At 42.2% G+C, this 21,980-nt stretch overlaps 1 protein-coding gene across 1 annotated transcript; it reads right to left on the bottom strand.

The window, feature by feature from the left end:
* Positions 1-3,142: 3,142 nt before the first annotated feature.
* Positions 3,143-18,222, bottom strand: Rab32 (RAB32, member RAS oncogene family). Its single transcript, XM_051206074.1, has 3 exons — positions 17,810-18,222; positions 9,229-9,506; positions 3,143-3,617 (listed from the first exon to the last, which is right to left on the bottom strand). Exons 1-3 carry the CDS (start codon positions 18,051-18,053, stop codon positions 3,468-3,470), a joined length of 672 nt encoding a protein of 223 aa, XP_051062031.1. The 5' UTR covers positions 18,054-18,222; the 3' UTR covers positions 3,143-3,467.
* Positions 18,223-21,980: the final 3,758 nt, after the last annotated feature.

Genomic DNA, 21,980 nt, shown 5'->3' on the forward strand with positions numbered 1-21,980 from the left:
TGGGTTCATCCGTGTACACTCTTGCTGGTTTCCAGTCTTTGCCCATTTTTATTCATTGTTTGTCACTGTCCTGTTTGTAACCCCCACCTAATCAAACAGGCTGTAAACATTTTGTTTGTTGCTTGTTAGAATTCTGTCTGTGTTGCTTTTATTTATATTCTTATGTAATGACATGTATATGTTTTTGTTTTCTTCGCTCTCGGCACTTGAGAGTGTTTAAGGATTTTCTTAGCATATTTTCCCCCTAGTGGTCTTGCAGTTTATGTAATTTGTTTCTTTTTCTTATAGTTAAGCTAATTTCAGTATTATATAATTTGGGGAGGTAGCAAGAGAGACCTATGATGTAGACTAAATGGCTAATCAGTGGTAGCAAGAACCTTAAGTGCTTATTGACTTCAGCAGGTAACAGCAAATTTATATATTTAGCCCATTGTCTAAAGTGTGTAGACTTCATACTAACAATAATGTGCACACAGAAATACAGCTTTATATCTTAATAGTGCTTTGAGCATACTATAGATTTCAAACTCAGTAATTTTGGTATACTAATTAGCATGGGAGGTTTCCAAATAAATGTTGGATTTCCATAAAAGTGTGTTTCTAAAAAACCATGCACATCTGAAGTGAGGCTTGGGAAATTTCAGTAAGGAATTCAGTGCTTCGCAGACATATTGAAAGAAATGATACTACACATTGGAAAGTCACTGTTTCCCAGGGATAACATTTACAAACATGGGGTATAAGGACCCACACATAGCAGACAGGAAAATTGGCAACATCTCGATACATCTTTCACTTGGTTAGTTTATCCCAGTATCTGAGCTAGGGCATATGTTTAAATGTATAACTGCTTTATAAGGTGAATAAAGGGACAACTAATTCTTTTCTTTCATTTAGTCCTTTTTATGTCATTTAGCCCCAATTCAAATTTTATGCTAAAGTTACAAAATATTAGAGACTTTAAGGTAAAGCAAAAGAGTAACAATTCTTTCTTTGAAATGTGGACAGTACAAAGTATAAACGGTCTCACTTGACATAACAGAAGTCAGTTTTGTCAGGAACTCTCCTGGATGAATACTGTAAATAAACCAACACTATAAAGATGAACAAATTGAGTATCGAGGCAACTGTTAAATGAACTTAAATGTGATAGGTTATTTTTAAAAATTAAAATCATGTCAAACACTACAACTTCCAAGTGACCAGTCATTTTCAGTATTTATGATAGACTTGATGTGCCCATCATTTGGGGTTTGATAGCAACACTTTATACATTCTTCACAGGCTGTGAAATATCAACCATTATAAAGCTGTATTTTACACTTGGGTGATATGTATTTCTTAGAGAGATTTAATACATGATAAGATCAAAGGGATTATATTATATTAAATTATACACATCAATCAAACTCTGGTATCCTAGTTCTTCACGCCTGAAAACCTGGCTCTCTATGAATACTTGTCCAGAGAGTTAAAACGATTTCATTACTTGAATACATAGCCCATAGCCACATTTGGGTAAGGCATGAGTTTTTAGTAAAAAGAGCCTGTGACTCCTTTATTCGCAGGACACAGAACAATAGCATCTCTATGTATTTCTTGTTGTTATGACTACATGTTCACATGGGCCAGGAGACAAATATGTCCAGTATTTCATTTGTTTTTGCTTTAAGCTATGATGCAAAGGATATTTAACTTTCTTTAGAGGCTGAACTTTCTGCACAATGTGATAAGTGCCTTAAAATAAATATCAAGAGTTGGCTCAGGGATTAAAAGCCCTTGTTCCTCTTGTAGAGGATATGGGTTTGGCTCCCATCAAGGATGGTTCACAACATCCATAGCTCCATTTCCAGGGAATCCCATGCCCTTTTCTGATCCTCACAGGCATTAGGTGCACGTGCGTGCGTGCGCGCACGCACACACACACACACACACACACACACACACACACAGGAACAAATGCAGCCAGAATATACACAAATAAAGTACTAAATCTAAAAATTCCAACAGAAAACGATTTTTTACAAAAGTATTTATTCCTTTTGTAGAAAGGTTCTTGTGTAGCTCAGGTTGTCCTTGAACTTGCTATGTAGTCAATACATGCCTGGAACGTCTACCCATTTGCCTGTCTCCTGCATGCTAGGAATACAGATGTGGACCAACACCCCAGTCAAACACAACATTTTCTAAACCAGAAAGTACTTTCCTAGAATTGCATTCCTTCAACTCACAGGCTTACGTTAAAATATTTATTCTTTGCTTTAACTGAGTTAAGTGCAACACAAATGTTGTAGATCTGCCTAGAGTGTCTTAGGCATTATACCGTCGGCGTCTGGAACCATAGACAGAACGATAGATACATGGTTTACTTTCTTTCAGGTTTCATACTTAAGAAACTTGGATATAACTGCATATGCTTTGGAAAAAGGTCCCCCCCCCCCCCGACCATTACAATGACAGATCCGTAAAGGCAAGTTCCTTTAGTATGGCTGGGCCTACAATAGCTCTAGGCTATAACAGAATAGAGGGCAGGGAAGGAATGTTCATTTTCATTGTCTCCAAGGGGTAGTGACAAGTACCCCTGAGAAGATCCAGAGGGAGACACAGGTATGATGCAAGCACCTCCCACCCTGCAGACCTAGGGTCGATAACATTCTAGGTGAGCACGCTATCATTGGGCCACATCCCCAGCTTAATGCTTTTTGATTAGTTAGGGAAGGGAACATCAAGATGTTTCAGAACAACTTCATTATACACCAACTATGAGTTTTAGAATCACATTTTTGTTTATTTGTTTGTTTTTCAAGAAAGGGTTTCTCTGTGTAATAGCCCTAGCTGTCCTAAAATTTGCTTTGTAGATCGTGTTGGCCTCAAATTCAAAGAGATCAATCAGCCTACCTCTGCCTCCCAAATGTTGGGATTAAAGGCAAGCACCACCACTGCCCAGCCCAGCTTAGACTCACGGTATTTAAGAATAAAAATGTTACAGGACGTACAAAGTTTGACTTGGAAATAACTGCATGTGTAGCTAACAGAAATAATAAATGTTAAAGAAAAAAAAAAGAATTTCTTTTCTTTAAAAAAAATTAAAAGAAAAAATTGTGTTAGGTAAGAAGGAACACAGGAACAAAGACACTGAAAATGTCAGAAACACCGCGGGGAAGTTTTTCTGCTACTTCAGTACTTACACTAAAAGCTAACACTTGAAACGCACGTCCAATAATGCTTCAAAGGATAAAAACATTAGTCTGCATTTGGCAGTACAAAAAGAACCTAGGGTTCATCTGGTAAGTCACAGGGTCTCTGGTGGGAACTGTTCTCCACGGATCTCCGGCTTCACACGAGCGATTCCTGTGCAGCCGGATGGTAAAGCACACCTGAGAGACACTCACAGGGGACAGTGGCACCATGAGCATCCTCAGACACACGCAGGACCAAGGAGACAGGGCAGCCAGCGCAGAGACACGTCAGCAGCACTGGGACCTGGGCTTTGCCGGGAGGGGCTCATCGGTCAGTTTAATTTTGTCCATGTCGTTTTCTTCGCTGGGAAAGCTCTGCTGGTTCGCAAGGATGTTTTCCACTAGGAACCGGGTGGCCTCGTCGATGTTTATATTATCCTGTAGTAGGAACACAGAATGGGAAGGTCAGTGCCTGCCTTGGCCTCCGAAGTAAATGTTGAGCACAGTAAGGGGACCAGGGAGACACACCAGAGGGTACTGAGCACACCGGGTAACCTCTTCTCCAATGCTAGCATCAGTTACTTTAAGAGTTCAAGGCATTAGTTTAATTAAATTGCTACTTATTCTTTGAAAGTGCCATACATGCCTAGAATGAATTTCAGTTACTTCTACTTCCATTAATCTCTCATACCCCATCCTTCTTCCCAGAGCCTCTTCTTCCCAAAATGTCTCCGCCATCTTCATGTCTTTCTGTGTGTGACTCACTGACTTAATTAGGCTTGTTGACCCAGCGCGAGTGGAAGGCTATTTACTGAAACACAGGAAATGTCATAGTGGTTACACCACTTTTGTAACCTCAAGTGACGTCTTGGAGAACACTGGCCACAGAATAGCCCTTGGCCTGGGTCTTTCTAATACTGCTTTTGAGTAACTTCAAGTGTAGCACTCTTGGGGGGGGGGGGGAAGCAGATGGGATCGTGTGTCCTCGGAATGCGGAAGTCATGTGGATTAAGGTTGTTTGCTTCCCGGCTTCCTATTGAAAAGGTGCAATTCCACCTTTGGACTTAGTGAATACAAATAGGTAAATATCGTGCTTCTTACACATCTTCCCTCACTAACTTTGGCATCTATTAATTCTCTTCTAAGGCAATTACCACTATGCTAATGGAAGCTGTCATTTCGTTTGCACTAGTCCTATATTTACTAGTTAGGACTCTACTGTGAGGGAAAATGTAGTCATCACTTGTTTGTGCATAGTATGGGCTGTTATCAGTTTTACCCATTAACCCCATCACAATACTTCTTAGTGCTTGTCCTATAATTCTGTAAAGTCTACAAGCAGGCCCTATGCTCTTTGGGACATGTCCATGCTATTTTATGCATGTGTTCTTATTTGCTGGCAACACAGACTATCTCAAGATCATCTCCACTTTCTATTCCCATCAGCCATGGAATCATGTCTTTCTCCCCATATCTCCAGTCTGCTTATTTAGAAAATTGTATTGTAATTTTATTAGGAGAGTTCATTCTTTACATGGTGTTATTGCCTTCAGTTCTCTTGGCTAATAGAGCTATTAAATACATGTGTACACAAACACACACACATGAAGCACCTACAACTTTGGTGTCTATTTATAAATATTTATGAAAATAAATACATAATTGGATACACACATACATTTATAAGTAGCAAACTATATTAATGTCTCCAGCCAAATCCAACACTATGAAATCGTCTCCCTTTTGTTGTTAACTTCCTCAGATAGCAGGGCTGTTCATTTAGGAGTAATGCTATTTATTTATTGAGACAGGGTTTCTTTTTTTAATTTATTTTTTTAATTTTTATTTTACATATCGATCCCAGTTCCCTCTCCCCTCCCTCCCTCTTTCCCTCTCTCCCACCCTTTCATGGCCCACAACCACCCTCCCCTTCCACACCCCCCCCCACTCCACATGTAGGGTGATGCCCTGCAGGAGGGGGTCAGCTAAATCTGTCAAGTCATTTGGAGTAGGGACTAGGCCTTCTCTCCTGTCTCCATGTTAAGGTATAGCCCTCCATGGAGGATGTGCCCCAAAAATCCTTTTGTGAACCAGGAATACATCCTGGATCCACTGTCCAAGGTCCCTTAGACTGCTCAAGCCTTCTAGCTGAGACCCATGTTCAGGGGGTCTGAGTCAGTCCCATGCTGGATTCCCAGCTATCAGTCTGGGGGGCCATTAGCTCCCCCTTGTTCAGGTCAGCTGTCTCTATGTGTTTCTGCAACCTGGTCTTGTCCTCCCTCTCTGCATCTAGATTCCAGTTCGGTTCAGTGTCTGGTTGTGGTGTTTGCTTCTGTTTCCATCAGATACTAGATGAAGGCTCCATGATGGTGGATAAGTTAGTTGTTGATCACATTATCAGGGAAGGTCATTTATGGAAGCCTTTCCACTGATGCTCAAATTGTTAGTTGGGGTCAATCTTGTAGGTCTCTGGACATTTCTCTAGGTTAAGTTTTCTCTTCAAACCTATAAATGGTCCCCTCTTTTATGGTCTCTCTCTCTCTCTCTCTCTCTCTCTCTCTCTCTCCCCCCTCCCTCCCTCTTTTATCTCTTATCTATTCCTCCCTTGACTCAATCTTCCTAGTCCCACGTGCTTTCCTCTCCTCCTCTTCTCTTTCTCCTAGTTCCCTCTCCACTCACTGCCCCCCCCACTCCCCATATGCTCAGGAGATCTTGTCCCTTCCCCCTTCTGTGAAGGACCTTATATGAATCTCTCAGAATCTTCCTAGTATCCTAGTTTCTCTGGTAGTGTGAATTATAGGCTGGTGATCCTTTGCTCTAGGTCTAAAATCCATATACGAGTCAGTACACACCATGTACTGGGTTTTGTGACTGGGTTACCTCATTCAGAATGGTTTCTTCAGGTTCCATCCATTTGCCTGCGAATTTCAAGATTCCATTGTTTTTTCCCTCTGAGTAGTATTCCATTTTGTAAATGTGCCACATTTTCTTTATCCATTCTTCAGTTGAGGGGCATCTAGGTTGCTTCCAGGTTCTTGCTATTACAAATAGTGCTGCTATGAACATAGTTGAACAGATGTCTTTGTTGCATGGATGTGGATCATTTGGGTATATGCCTAAGAGGGGGATTGCCGGGTCCTGTGGTAGACTGATTCCCATTTTCCTGAGGAACCACCATACTGATCTCCAAATTGGCTGTACAAGTTTGCACTCCCACCAGCAGTGGAGGAGTGTTCCCCTTTCTCCATATCCTCTCCAGCATAAGTTGTCATTGGTGTTTCTAATTTTAGTCATTCTGGCAGGAGTAAGATGGTATCTCAAAGACAGGGTTTCTCTATAGCTTTCAAGCCTGTCCTGGAACTCACTTTGTAGACCAGGCTAACCTTGAACTCACAGTGATCTGCCTACTTCTGCCTCTCAAGTGCTAGGATCAAAGGCATGCACCACCACTGGCTGCTGTTTACTTAGGATATTTTCACAGTATGTACTGGTTTGAGACCTTTACTCCCAAGATAACTTTAACACAAGCAAGGATCTTTGAATTTCCAAAGGTGTTGTTCAGCTCTTGTCATTTCCACTCATCATTAGTTATTTGTTGTTGTTTCTGAACACCATGGCCAAGGCAACTTATGGAGGGAAGGATTTATTTAGACTCATGGGTGGGAGATTATTCAATGTCAATTCTCATCAGACTGATGGAATTAAGTGAGGAGCAACTGCATCACAGGATAGCCTCTGAGTGTCGAGTGATGATAGAGTCCCTGGCAAAGGAAAGCCCCTGGAGGCAGAAGTGAGTGGTCCCAGGCATACACTGTTTTGATGTCCTTAGTCTTGTGAACAAATAGATAGCTGTAATGGAACCCAGAGGTGCTGTCCCCATCATGGGCCCCAGGGAAACACGGCAGCAGACAGGCATGGCAACCGGAACAACTAGAGATTAAGAGGTCACACCTTAAACCATAAACAGGAAGCAGAGAGAGAAAACTTGGGATGCTGTGAGATTTTCAAATCTCAATGCTAGCTCCTAGTGATCTACTTCCTCTATACCTCCTTAGCCTCACCAAACAGCTCCATCAAATGCATCAGTATTCAATACATGAGCCTCTGGGGATATTCTCCTTCAAACACAGCTCTCTAACAGAGGTTACTCAAGCTTGAGTGGGGACAGAAATCCCATATTATAGTGAAATGAGTTTCAAAGTTCCATATTGAAATTCATTATGTGCCAGGAAGGAGAAAAGAGAAATTTGTGACCTCAATACTACCTTCTGACTATGTATCTATTAGAATCCATAGCACTAGAATTCAAGCAAAATCCAGATGTGAAGTTAGTTGCTTCCTGACCCAGAAGTAGACGTATTGGTAATACTCACATAACACTTTGATTCAATTTTTCAAACTTTTTAAGAAAAAAAAAAAAAACTCACAGTAATGTTACACTAGAGATTCTAGACTCTAGAAGACTCCGGGATGGCCACATAGGAAATCAGGTGGAAGTTCTTCCTCACATATTTGAAGGAAGCTCAGAACGGCATGAAAATGTACACTTATAAACATACCCCCCTCGCTCTTCTATATAGTATCTTGTCTAAAGACATAATAAAGCCAGTCACTTACACAGTTTCAAGTTGTAGACCCCATGGCAACCATTTATACATTTTATAGGCAGATTTTTGTATAAAATCAAAATCTGTTAGCTAGAAGATCAAATAAATCCTACACGAGATTTTACAGGCAATATAGGAAATTCCTCAACACATATATGTAGTCGCACACATATTACTCTTCGATGGGAAGTTAAAGCAAATTTATCTGGCATGTACATGGGGGCGGAGAGAGGCACAGTCCTGGAAAATTCAGTCTCTGGCATGCCTTTCTTTTCCTGTGATCTCCTCCTTCTTGTCATGCTAACCCACTCCTGTGGGACCTCTGGGCTTCATCCCCCTTCCACCACAACTGTCTCCATGAAGCCAAGGACAGCGTAAGACTGCCTTTATCCAAACAGTGTATGGCTGGGACCACTCACTTCTGCCTCCAGGGACTTTCCTTTGCCAGTGACTCATCACTTAACACTTGGAGGCTGCCCTATGATACAGGCACTCATCACTTGCTTTCATCATTCTGATGAGAACTGACAATGAATAATCTCCCACCTTGAGGGGAAGAGCCTAGTAAAGCTGGGAGCAACCTGACAGGAATCCCAAAAACCATCATTCAGGAAGGATATTTGGAGGAACAGTGATGTACACACACACACACACACACACACACACACACACAATGCATACATCTATAGCATGCATATTATAAGCTACGACACTATAAAGAATATACAAATGAATGAATGATTATCACAGAATTTCTCAAGAAGGTCATTATATTTTAGGCATGTCTGATGGTTACTGAATTCTTTTATTTAACAATTCCAAGAAATATAACTCTCCAGTATAGTGAGTGTCCTTCTTATTTCTTTTTAAACCTTTGTTTTCTAGTTTCCACATAGTTAAGCTTTTCAAAACTTTATCTTAGTATTTTTATTTTCTAAAAGAAAAAACAATGCAGTTCCCAATGATAGGAGAAAAATAATCCATTCAGCTAATCAGTAAGAAGCACAGAGTGAATGTTGACATTTTCTTAAATCTCTCAGTTATCCAGTCTGCTAGTGACTGTTCATCATGAGCGGTACATATGATGTTCATCTTCTAGAGACATTTCCTCCTGCTCTTGGCCTTTTTCAAAAAGTGTTTGTCTTTGACAAAACACCTTATCTCCCATTCACTCCAGTAGCAGGAGAAAAATACCTGGCTTAAGAACTCAAACTTGCAGAAAATGTCGTGCAATGTTTGCCCTGTTCTGGACCCCAATTCATGGCCCTGTTGGCTAACTTTGGAAGCACTCATGTTTCAGAAGGGGAGACTGTCATATATCCACACTCTGATCTTCTTATTATGGGCTTACAAAACACCTTGCAGAAATGCATCTATTCACTTCATGTCCCAACCCAGCCTGACAAGGGAATCAGAAACAAGTCTTTAGAAAGCCATCTCACCTTGGCAGAGGTTTCAAACCATCCAGTGAATCCGTGATCTTTACAGAACTGGTCCATTTGGGAAGGACTTTGGGTGCCATCCTTCTTCTGGTCACACTTGTTAGCTAGGAGGACAGCAGGAATGGGGCTGCCATTGGGAAGATGGACCTTACTATCCAGATCATTTTTCCATTTTAAGACTGCCTCAAATGTGGAGCTTCTTGAGAGATCAAAGACGACAAATGCCCCAAGAGCTTCCTTGTAGTAGACTCGGGTCATGTTCCCAAACCGCTCCTGCCCTAGAAATGCATACGAAAGGAGGTTAAACATGCATGATGGTGAGGATCATATTAAAGCACAGATGCTTCTAACTGGTGTCACTGATGGGATTAAGGACATTCAGACTGAACAACAGCCCAGGGAGTTAACAAAAGTGGCTGACAATTGCTTGACAGGAGGAGCTAGTCCTTTGTAGAACACATTTACCATATGCTTCAGGATTCTAGTACGCAGACTGCACAGACAGATGGTTCTGCTTTCTCTCCCATTAGGCTAAGAAGAGAGGTATAGGAAACAGAAAGGTAGACAAGGAAGAAGAGTCAAGAATAACATAATCTGAATTACAGAATGCAGACAGGTGATGTGGTAAAAGGCTGGTCAAAACCACTGGCACTGGACAGGAGACAAGGCAGCTTGTGATCTCAGTTCACCTTCCCTTTCCTCTCCATCCCATATCTGCTGCTGTCGACTCATCCCCTCTTAGAAGCAGGTGCCGGGCAAACCTATGCTTTCCAAATGAGAAGTGACACACAGTCGGTTGTATGGCTGTGAGAAGACACACAGTCCTTCAGACACGGCCCTTTGGAAAGAACTGAGCTTCTGTTAACTCCTGAGTACATTCTGCTACTCCATATAGTACTGTCTGCACATCCAGACAGGCCTGCAAAGCAGGCTGTTACTACCTGCTGCCAAACAAGTCTCTCACATAACAAGGCTACCAATCTTTATCTGACAGATGAAAAAAGGTGTGTGGTCTAGATCATAGTGATGCTCACCAAAGAAGACAAGCCTTCTGACTCCTCCATTCTACAGGCTTAAGACTCGGAGCTGTCTTGCGGTTGCCTGGAGTTCTTAAGCTCATATACTTAAGCTGTCAACATAGTGACTAGGTTCAGAGGGAGAGAATGAGGGGCAAGCAATGACAATCTAAGATCATCACTGTGATCTAAGGCAAAGGCACAGTTACAGCAGCACACTTTCCCGTTCCGTCACACTAAGGAACAAGCTTCATCTACATCTTCATTACCCTTTATTTACACAAATGCAAAGCTACCCCAGACTGCAAATACCCTCTCCCCTCCAAATTCCATCAAGCCTTTGTATTTTTAAATATTGCTTTGGTTTGTGACTCTTCATATGTCCAAACATCTGAATAAGTTGGGACCTGTCATGTTCACATTTTATTGGTAAGATAGATCTGATTTTAGTTTATCTGTGTAGTCCATTCTATCATAAATGTTGACATTTATGGAAACTTAGCCTTGTATCTTTCTTTATAAATGTACATTGAACAATGACACCATTATGCACATGCAGGGTGTTTTAAAGGTTAAGGGTAAGGTCGCCAAGTCTTCCAAAACAACTGGACAGAGGCATTGAAGCAGAGGCATTAAAGCTGTTTGGACTTCTACTTCTACTAATCAGCCTAGAGGAACCCACTGTTATGAACTTTAGTTACTGAACACAAAAGGGCCGTAGCAACAAGTGGCTCCCATTAAAATAGTTATAGGTTAAGAAAGATGGAGAATTAACATTTTAGGGTAATTACATACTTCTCAGTTTGATCAGCCTTTGAATTTCAAAAAGATAAGGTTCCAAGTTAGTAATAGAATGGATAACTCTATGTTCCAAAGAGCTGCAAAGCTTTCACAACTCTTGCTTGTGTGTATGTGTGTGTGTGTGTGAATCTTCTAAATGTCCCAAATAATTTTTCTGTTAATCATAACCCATGGTATTAAGAGATGTACTCATCTGCCCTTTCTGATAACTCATCCAAAACCAGAAATGCCTACGAGAAAGGATTTTGTGGCAAGATACTTTGGCTTAGAAATGTCAGACAGATTCTCCGAGATGTCAAGACTGGAAGAAAATTCTCCCTGACAGGGCTCACATCAGAAACTGTACTTCAAACAAAACTAAAAAACAAACAAATGAACAAAAAACAAGAACCCCCCAACAACCTGTATGTTAAGTGAAAAAAGTGTCAGTTACACAATTCAGCAGATGAAAAGGAGAGGACTCGGTGGGTGGGTGGGTGGGTGGGTGGGTGGGTGGGGGTATCAAGTAGCAGTCACTTACCCAGTGAAGATTTGCATCCAGAGTAAGTTTGGAAAGAGGACTCTCAAGCAAGAAGAGAAAACAGTGGTTAACAGTCGTGAAAAGATTAGAACAGACACTTTGCTGGAAGGCAGACAAACTTTGCAGATGCTGAAGGGCCTGCCTGGCTTGGGATCTGATGGAATCTTTGCATGAGAAACAGCTGAATAAAGGAGGAAGCCTGTCCTTGGTAGTTCCCAGGGGGCTGGGGAGGTTTTGCTTCCTGAAGCGTGTGCATGTTCAGAGTGAAAACTTGCATTGAAAGGAAAATCGGTCAGAACTAAGAGTTCACCATCTACTAGGTGTGTTGAACAAGTTCTGATCAATTCAGGGGGAACTCTGTGCAAAAGCAATGTCTTTGAGCAGTCTCTAAAAGAGACACTACTGGCTGAAAGTAGGAGACAGGTGCAAGCATCCAGTTAGTCCGGCTCTCTTAGGAGAGCATGGAGTCCCAAGGAGACACTGGAGTTCTCTGGGTTGATAGCTCTGCCGTGCCGTTTGGTTTGTTTTAGACATTTACTGGAACAGACAAATTTCTGATTGTGTCCTGTGTGACGGAAGAGATTCTTGGTAGCACCAGTAACTAACTTGACTTCCTCAAGCACAGAACAATGATGCTACAGTGCCCACCTCCCCCCCCCCACCCACACACTCCCAGTCATCTTGTGCCTTACTACAGCAGCTGAGGGGAGACCCCTATTGCAGAGTGTACCAGTCACTCTGATACGAGGGGTAGCCTTTGTCATCTGCATCGCGGCTGACCTACTGACAGCACATTTTCAATGGTTCTCACGATGTTTTGTCTCTTAATGCTATTGCCTCAGGAGGAAGGCATGTTGACTGCAACTGGGGATTCTGGCAAGCATGAAGGATGAGAAGAGTAAGTTCAGAGAGACTGATGCAGGCTCCAAAGATATCAAACAAGTTCTTACATTTTGCAAATGCCGGAATCTTAAAATACCTTAAGTTGGCAAAGGATTAAAATACTTACAATGCTATTTGAGTAATTCACATTAAAGACACCGAGGAGGATCAAACATCAAAACTAGTATTTTTCTAGGAATAAATATTCCCATTTGACTAAAAAAAAAAGTACACAAAATTGTTTCTTACCTTTTTAAAACATAAAAATCTTTATCTCTCTCTCTATATATATATGTACATATATATATATTTCCATACAATTTTTTTCATTTAAATTAGAAGCAAGTTTGTTTTACATATCAATTCCAGTTCCTGCACCCACCTGTCCTCCCCTGCTCCCCCCACCAACCCCCCTCAAAAACATGAAAATTTTAATGTGTTTGCCTCAGATGTAATAAAGACAATACCACATTCTGCAAAGCACAATTCGCAGAAACTGGTTTTTGGGATTTCCATCATGGCTTTTGCTTGGGTTTTCCCTCTCTAGGTTATATTTGTATCTCCCTCTTGATAATCCAAAGGTTTTAATAATATTAGTAGGAATTCAGAATAAAAATATCATAGAAAACACAAGAGCAATAGAAGAGAATGGTGCTTAGTTTCCCCACTTTCGATACTCACCTCTTCCCCATCCACAGAGAGCAAACAAGGGTTACCCATTAACTACTCAAGGTGACTTGGAAGAAATGTCTAGTTTCTAATTAGCAAATGGAAGCTCTCCTAAAGAAAACCCTTAAATCTCATGGCGTCTTTCAGAGACAAAGTACTGTCAACAGGCCATCTCCAATCAGATTGGAAGAGGCTCATTATCTATGAAAATAAAAATAACCTTGCTAGTTTGTGTTCACATTCATGATAGCTTTAAAAGATTATGGCATGGTTACTGATCCTTTACATAAATGTACTCGACGGGAACAAAAGAAAAAGTATCCCATCTCTAAATGTGAATTCCTCTTTTGTGCATAAACTGGCCTCCACCAGAGGCCCCTGAGATGGCCCCAGAGGGGGTGAGGATGAGACTCTTCTATGTGAGTGCTGCGAATCTGGGAAAGGAACTGAAGGACATGGAAGGTGTGAGTGCCAGGGAACTTGGTGCCAGGCAGGCTGTCTGATTAAGTGCTAAGCTCCTGGAGTGTAGTGGGAATGTGGGTGTGTTGCCAGGGTACAACAGAGCCCAAGATAGAACAATGCTTCTCAGCTTTGGTAAAATCGGAATCACGCACAGTGTTTGATAGGTGACGACTTCTCAAGTGCTTCCGATTCTGATTTGGCAGGTATGAAGGGAGGCTGATTGTTAGCTCCATCAGAGCATTTCGAGCAAGCTCTATGCCCAGCTTAAAACATGAGCCTTATATATTCTAACTGCCCTTGCATGTAGGCACGCACATCGTTTTACTGGACCACTGAAACAAATAATATAGTTTTAGAGTAAGTTATTAGTGGCAAGCCAGCTTTTGTCTATGAAGATCTTACCAGTCCTGGAATGCCTAACCCCAGACTTATGTGTGAAAGGAGTAACTCTTGCTGAACCAGGCCAGATGAACACAGCTGTCAGACGAAGGCTGGTCTGGTAAGACAGAGGATACTATTGAATCTGTAGGAACCCCCAATAAATTCCGAGTAATCCCAAGAAGCAGTCACAAGCCAGGAGAGAGGATGCGTAAATAAACCACACAGACAGAATCCAGTGGTAGTGTTGGGGGTGTTTGGTAGGAGAGAATCCAGGCTGTTATATCCCCCCTTTTTTCCCCATTTCTGTCTCAGAAAGGAGTCACTCCTGCCTGGCTTGCTGGGTCAAAGGGGGAAAGATTTTTGATGAGAACACGTGGGTGAATTCGAAAACATGTTTCCTTGATCTCTGGTCTCACAGAAGTCTCCCACGTCTATGGACAAAACCAGAAAATTCTATATGGAAAGCTTATAAACAGCAAATGGTCAGTATAACATATACACAATGGATACAATTTCTCCAAGAATGTATTTGAAAGTAACACTTCATTCCTGGAATACGTGGCTCAGGGTTCACCAGTGGTTACCAGAGACCAGGCAAACATCTACAATTTTTGCTTTGATGTTTTTATAGGCCGTGTTCTTGTAGCCATGGAGCAATAAACAGCTTATCACAAGCAGACATGTCCATAGTGGAAAGTCTTTCAAAATGCATTTTAAAAGGATGGGGCCAATCAAAACCTGCCTACTGTGGGATTTCTGAACGTCTTAAATAAGAAGCATAGTGACTGGAGACATTGGAATGAAGGTAGGTAGAAATGGTAATTGTTATGAGTCTACAGTGTGAAGTATGTTCTAATTTAGGTTCCTTCCATGCAATGAGAAACATTTTGCTGAGGCCTGTGCCAGCAAGTTTCTGTGGTCCTTAATTTGAAGGGTTTAATTGAAGCTGTTTGGCTCCCTTCACAGAAAGCATTCCATAATTCTTGCCTATTATACTTCTCAACGCTTTTCTGATGGCTGGCATTACTATTATTATTTTCTGTTTTATGGCCCTGTCCACCTCTGTAGCTTCCAAAACAACAGTCTTGAAAGGGAACTAGCAGCTGAGTCATGTCATGTGGCTGGCCCCTCCTTTTGTTTTGCAACTCGGGGAATACTTTTATTCTTTCAGACTTCAGTATAAGTCAACGTTGCAATCATACATGGTGTATGCTCAGCCTTGGGGAAATGTTTTGCCATAGCCTTCATTATACAACTTTTTCCTCATTCAAATGGTATGAGCTAAGCAGAATTTACCAGTATCTCAAATGTTTAAACTAAGCACAGTTGTTCTGTAAATTCCAGCCCAAATCCAAGTTACTTATGCCTGTTGTCATCTGTATATTAAAGCAGCGTGCCCCAAACTCTGACTCTAGGAGAGAAGCCTAACAGTGTCTAGGTACCACATGTATGGGTTCATCTTATATCAACTTGATACACACAAACTAGAGTTATCTGAAAGGAGGAGACCTCAATTGAGAATGCCTCCATAAGAACCATGTGTAAGGCATTTTCCTCATTAGTGATTGATGAGGGAGGACCCATTCCCTGGTGAGTGGTGCCATCTCTGGGCTGGTGGTCATGGGTTCTATAAGAAAGCAGACTGAGCAAGTCATGATGAGTGAAACAGGAAGCAACACCCCTCCATGGCCTCTGCATCAGCCCCTGCTTCCAGATTCCAAGCCTGGTTGAGTTCTTGTCCTGACTTCCTTCAATGATGAACACAGTGCTGTAGAGGTGTAAGCGGAATAAACCCTTTCCCATCCAACACACATTTTGGTCATGACGTTTCAACAATAGAAATCCTAGCTAAGCCACCTAGTAAGTTTTTCTCTAGTTGTTATTTGGAGTTAGGTACTTGCTGAACACTACAAGAATTCCTGTTGAAAAGCCAGGACGTTATAAAATGGTTCTTTCTTTCCTGGGGAAGCTCAAGCTTCAGATTTTGGCAAGAACGCAAGGATGGCGTCATTATGGCAGGTAGCTGGGCTGTGTCTCCCTCCTGGCTGTGGTGTCCGTTCAAAAAGGATGAAGCTGTGTGCTGGGACATTCTTGAAGTTCCAACAGTAGGGAGGGTGGAGGGACAGGGATCTTGGGGAGGGCATGCAAAGAGCTGAAGTGATGCATAGAAAGGAAACATTCTTATTCATTTACTTACTTACTTATTTTTCCATACAAGGTTCTCTGTGTAGCCCTGGCTGTCCTGGAACTCACTCTATAGATCAGTCAAGCTTCAAACTCACAGATCTGCCTGCTTCCGCCCCCCCCCATGTGATGATGTTAAAGGCATCCAGAACTTCTTGCTTTTGTTTCCTCAAATCACCAAGCATAATTTAATACTTAGTATCATACTGATTTACAAATAATAAAAGAAACCGAGTTGCTATTTTAACAGGGGTTTCAAACCATCCCTGTGAAAAAGCTGCCCTGGACAGGGTATGGCAACCTTCAGGATGTGTGAAGTTGTCAATAAGCAATAAATAGTCTGTTCTTCAGGGACAGGGGGTTCAAATGAGGTCTCTGGCTTTAAAGAATGGATGGTACTACAAATGGATTCTTAGTTGTTGTTGTTGTTGTTTTAACAAACAAAACAAGTTCAGCCCAAGGCCAAATAACTTTCTGAGAGATTGGTATGAATATGCATACATAGATCTTCTTATCTAAATTGGCTCAGTACTTAAGCAAGTGAGGGTAGAGTTTATAAGCCTTCCACACTTTTCCATGTGGAAGGCTAGAAAAGAACCAGCAGTGTAACCACACCCTCCAGAGACTTCATGGTATGCACCCCAGGAACAACCTACAGTGTTCTAGAGTCTTAAACAAGTTCCCATTCAAATGCTTCCTGGCAGGCAGAGGTTCTGAGCACGCAATGATCAAACAGGGTAACCTTTGCTACCATTTCAATAAATGCCACAAAAGGCCACCTTTTGTCGGATGCCCATACTGCACCTACCACCCCAGAGAGAACACGCAGAAGGGTGTGCCTCTCAAAGACAGTAAATGGTTCTTACATTCCACAGCGAGGAGTGAAAGCAAAAGGTAACAATTCAGTGTTTGTGGATTGGGGAAGTGCCCAGGGGAAGGCCTGATTATTGGCTTAGGGAGGGGCAGGCAGCGGGGAAAGTTTCAGAACTTTCCCAACCCTTCTGCAGTGTCACCAGGCCTGGCAAGTGGGAGGAATTTCAGGAATGGAGTTCCCCTCACAAAGGTCTGGCGGGGCTCCAAGTTTTCCTCACCCTTGGCTCCAACCCCTTTTAGTAAATTATAAGCATATCTGTCATTTCTTAGAGGTAAAATTTCTTGGCGTAAGGAGAGAGAAAACCCTTACATCAGCTGAGCACAGACCCAAGACAGATGAGAGGGTGGAAAGTAACCGGGTTTTGTTGGATTTTATTCTATCACTAACGCGGTGGTCCTCAACCTCCCTAATACTGCGACCCTTAAATACAGTTCCTCATGTTGTGGTGACCCCCAACCATAAGATTATCTTCATCGCTGCTTCATAACTGCAATTTTGCTACTGTTATGAATAGTAATGTAAGTTTTCTGAAGGTCGTAGGCGACCTCATGTGAGTGGCTCATTCGACCCCCAGGTTGAGAATGGCCGGCAGTGGAACTCCAGGCAAGTCCTTTAGTCACCCAGAACTTTTCCAGGACCCCTTCAAGCCTCTCCAGGGGTCACTTATCTTCCCGTTCCATTTGCTCACTTCTAAAAGCGCACCCCCAGGGAGCTCAGGCAGAGGAAAGGAAAGAGAGGAACCAGGAGGCGGGGAGGAGCGAGCCCGGTGGCGCTGGGACGCTGCCCGCTTACCCGCGATGTCCCACAGCTGCAGGCGCACGAGCGTCCTGCTGTCCCAGTTGAGGACTTTGAGGGCGAAGTCGACCCCGATGGTGGCGCGGTAGTGCTGGGAGAAGAGCTGGTGCACATAGCGCTTGATGATGCTGGTCTTGCCCACGCCCAGCTCACCGATGACCAGCACCTTGAAGAGGTGCTCCCGGGTCTCGGGCGCCAGGGTGGCTGTCGTCCCCGGCTGCCCGAATCCCTCGCCCGCCATGGGCACCGGGAATCTTCCACCAGGCTGTCAGGGCAGATCCTTCCTCTGCGCACCCGGCAACGCTTGTCACGCGAGTCACCGGACCCGGAACCGAGCGCGCTCAGCCGGCCCAGGAGAGTCTGGGTGCACCGTGCGCGGGGCCAGCCTGGTCAGGCACTTCCTCTTCCCTCTGGACCCCTCGTGGTCCACGGCGCCCCCTGCTGGCTTCAGACCGCGCGGGGACCTGGACGGTTGGCATTGAGCCTGGGCCTTTGATTTCTAGTAACTGGAAAATAAAAAGCAGGTGACTCAACTTTGCAAAGGACTAAAGTTGGGTCGTCTGACAAATCTAGTTTTAACGTGTGAAGAAGCTGCATGCTGCTTTCCATAATGACCGCAATTCACATCGTCAGCAGTGGTTTGCCAGCATTCTCTTAAGCCAACACTTACTCTCTCTAGCTAGCCCTTTGGCAATTGTTATCCTAATAAGTGTGGGGTGGTGCCTGCATGGGGCTTAGATTGACAGTTCCCTGGTGGTAAGGCATGTCAAGTTCCTTTGTCATACATATGTGGGCAGTTTGTATACTCTCTTAGGAAAATGTCTGTTAAATCATCTTGCCCAGTTGATTACTGGATATTTGAGCGTTCTGTTTGTTTGCTGTTGAGTATTGCGAACTCCTCAATGTTTTGGGTGTTTGGCTTACATGTAGTTTTCTCCCCGTCCGTAGACTTCTTTCTTCATTTGGTATCCAGAGACTTTTTCACTTAATGTTTCCATTTGTCAATTTCGGCTTTAGCTTTGGGGTGATTTCCAATACAGTTGCTAAACTCAGTGCCAACGTGTGACCCAGAAATGTGTACTTTGAGGATTTACTCTGAAGAAATGAAATCAGGTCCTCCAGGGAAGTGAAAGCATTCCTAAGATCACTACAGTACTATTTATTCACAAATGCCAAGCTGTGGGAAGGATGGAAGTTCATGAGCAGAAGTATGGAAGTTGGATTGAGTGTGTATTTACACACATATTTATACTTACATATATGTTTGTGAATATACACAATGGAGTATTAGTCAGCCTTAAAATGGGTGTAACAAAATGCGTGAAACCAGAGGACAGGTTTCTAAATGGATCAGGAGGGAGAGGAAATGAAAAGTGTTACATTGTATCACTCATTGTTAGGTGCTAGCTGTTTCCCTAGGAAAGGGATTAGGCATGGCATCCATTCCACCCAACCCTAAGCTTCTTGGCCATTTCAGGTCCTTCATCAAGCTGCAAAACTAGCAGGTGTCAGAAATGCACCAAGCGTGACGTGATTACTATATGCAGTTTCTTCTAAACCATACCCATTTCTTTTATAATCTGTGTTCATATGTGCGTATGTATGTGTGTGCATATGCAAGCATGTATGTGCACGTGCATGTATGGTGTATGTTTTTGAGAACATCCTGCAATCCTTCAAAATTGCCTTTGTCAACTTTTGCAAATGGACCACTAGGTCTTTTGTTGGAACTAAAGTGGATAAAACTCATTAGTTTGAGAAGAATTGAAAATTAATGCAATATCAAGTCTTTAAATATATTGATATGGTGCAATAATTGTACACCATTATAATAATGCATATAATAATGCAAGTATTCGTATCTTTCAGTGATGAAGTTGTACTTTTATAAAAGTAACTTATGTTACTTTTACAAAGCAGTTCTACACACACATATATATGTATAAAATGTACTTTGTATTATTTGTATTATTGCTAATACATAGGTTATATATTATACATACTATATATAATGTACTTTGATTGTATTCAGTCTTCTTTCTATTCTCCTCTCTTGTTCCTCTACTCTCTCTTGCTGGTCACATTCTCTGAAGTATAATTCATTAAGATTCAATGATTGTAATTCTAAGCATTTACTTTTAAAATTACATTATACCTGTGTGTGATTCTTTTATATATATATATGTGTGTGTGTATACACACACACACACACACACACACACACACACACACACATATATATATATATATATATCCTTCTTTATCTTATTTCACTTGCAAGGACTTCCAATATAATCTTATTTAAAACGGAGAGAGTACAGAGCCCAGTTAAACATATTTTATGTTTAGATCGTTTGGCCTGCATGTATATTTGTGCACTGCACACATGCTTGTGCTCACAGAGGTCAAAAAGGACATAGGTATCCTGAGACAGTGTGAGCTGCTGTATGGATGCTGAGAATCAAACCCTGGTCCTCGGGAAGAGTGACCAATGCTCTACTGCTGGGCCATCTCTCTGCTCCGCCCAGTTTCAGATGTGAATTTATCTACACCAGTGATTTATTTTAACCAACTTTTAATTCTTAGATGGCAATAAATTTACAAAAATGTGCGGAGACACTACCCTACATGTGCCATACTAGTCACCCTGTTGTTATTATTTTATAATGGTACATTAGTCACAACAAATGAATCTGTGTTTATACAATTTTTTTGAAATCCATGCTTTATGTATACTTCCTTGGATTTGATATGATGTGTTTTTTCTTTTCTGTTTCAGCATCCCCTTTAGGGTAAATTTGATCAACATGTTAAGTGTTTTTATTCCTAACATATTTTCAGGGATGACCTGACGGTTCTGAGATGTACACTCTAGCTATAGTGTAGAATGTACCTCAGTTGGATTTGTCCAGTTGTTTCATCACTCTTAAATTAGAGCTGTGGCAGTTTGGGAAGGAGACTGCACAGTAAAGAATTGCTGTTCTTACCAATCATATAAAGAGTTCGTGGCATCACAAGGTAGCTCAGGTTAAGAGATAAACGTGCATATTCAATCGCATAGGTAGGTCTTAGGACTTAGTCTTTATGTAGATGTATGTTTGAAGCTGTGAGTGTGGGTATAGGTTATGGAACTAGACATTGTACCAAAGTGTGTGCATGTGTTTTTATGTAATTCTAGACCATATGTTTTTAGGCTCTATATTTAAACAGAAAGGCATTTATTTATTGAACTCTTGCTTTGAGCATGTTTCTAAGTATAACACCATTCTAGTTGGCAAATTTGTATGTACTGCTTCTGCATTCTCTGGAAGATTTTGCTTTCTAGACCAACAGTAGTTTCAGCTTTTGACTGAATATGTCCAACAATCTGACAAGATTTTATGAATTCCTTTTTTATTACCGTCTTTTAAAATTTATCTATGTGTCTTTTACATCACCTATCTGGGTCCCGTTCATCTTCCTGTCCCTGCACCTCTTCCTTTAAAAAATAAAATTAAGAGATAAAAACAAAAAAGGGGAAAAGATAAAAATCTCATCATGGAAGTTGCAGTGACACAATGAGTCACGCCATAAACCCCTTTTGTCCATGTATATTTATTTGCAAGTGTTCATTGTGAAGAGTCGTTGGTCTGGCTTAAGGCCTCTGGTTTCTGCTACACTACATTATCAATGCGGGGTCCTCACTCACACCCTTCCTGGGTATCCAGTTGTTGCCCTGTATTGTGGAGATCCTATAGTGTCGGTCTGTGGGTCAGGTCCCTTCAATGCTCCAGCAGGTCATAGATGGGGTGGATGTTGGGGCAGGCCAAGTCATACCCCTGGGACTGGGCCTGGGCAGCTGAATGGTGGGTCTGACACATGGTCAATGGGGACAGTTCCCCCATGCTCCCATGCTCACAATTTCAGGGCTGGCTCACCCCAAACTGCACTAACAGGGTTGTCTCTATTGTGCTGCCCTGGCCTGCTCTTCCCAGTGTTGCAGCTGGCGGGGGTCAGCAGAGGCTCTCCTGCTCTGTGACCACAGGGCCGCTATCTCACATCCTCAGATGGGGGTCAGCAAAGGCTCTCCCACTCTGTGACCACAGGGCCCTCTCTCTCACAGGGCTCAGACATTGATGGGGGGGGGATATTTTATGATTTTCTCTATCCTTGATGTTCTGACGTAAGA

Source organism: Phodopus roborovskii, unplaced genomic scaffold (genome assembly GCF_943737965.1).
Source record: "Phodopus roborovskii unplaced genomic scaffold, PHOROB, whole genome shotgun sequence".
Lineage (NCBI taxonomy): Eukaryota > Metazoa > Chordata > Mammalia > Rodentia > Cricetidae > Phodopus > Phodopus roborovskii.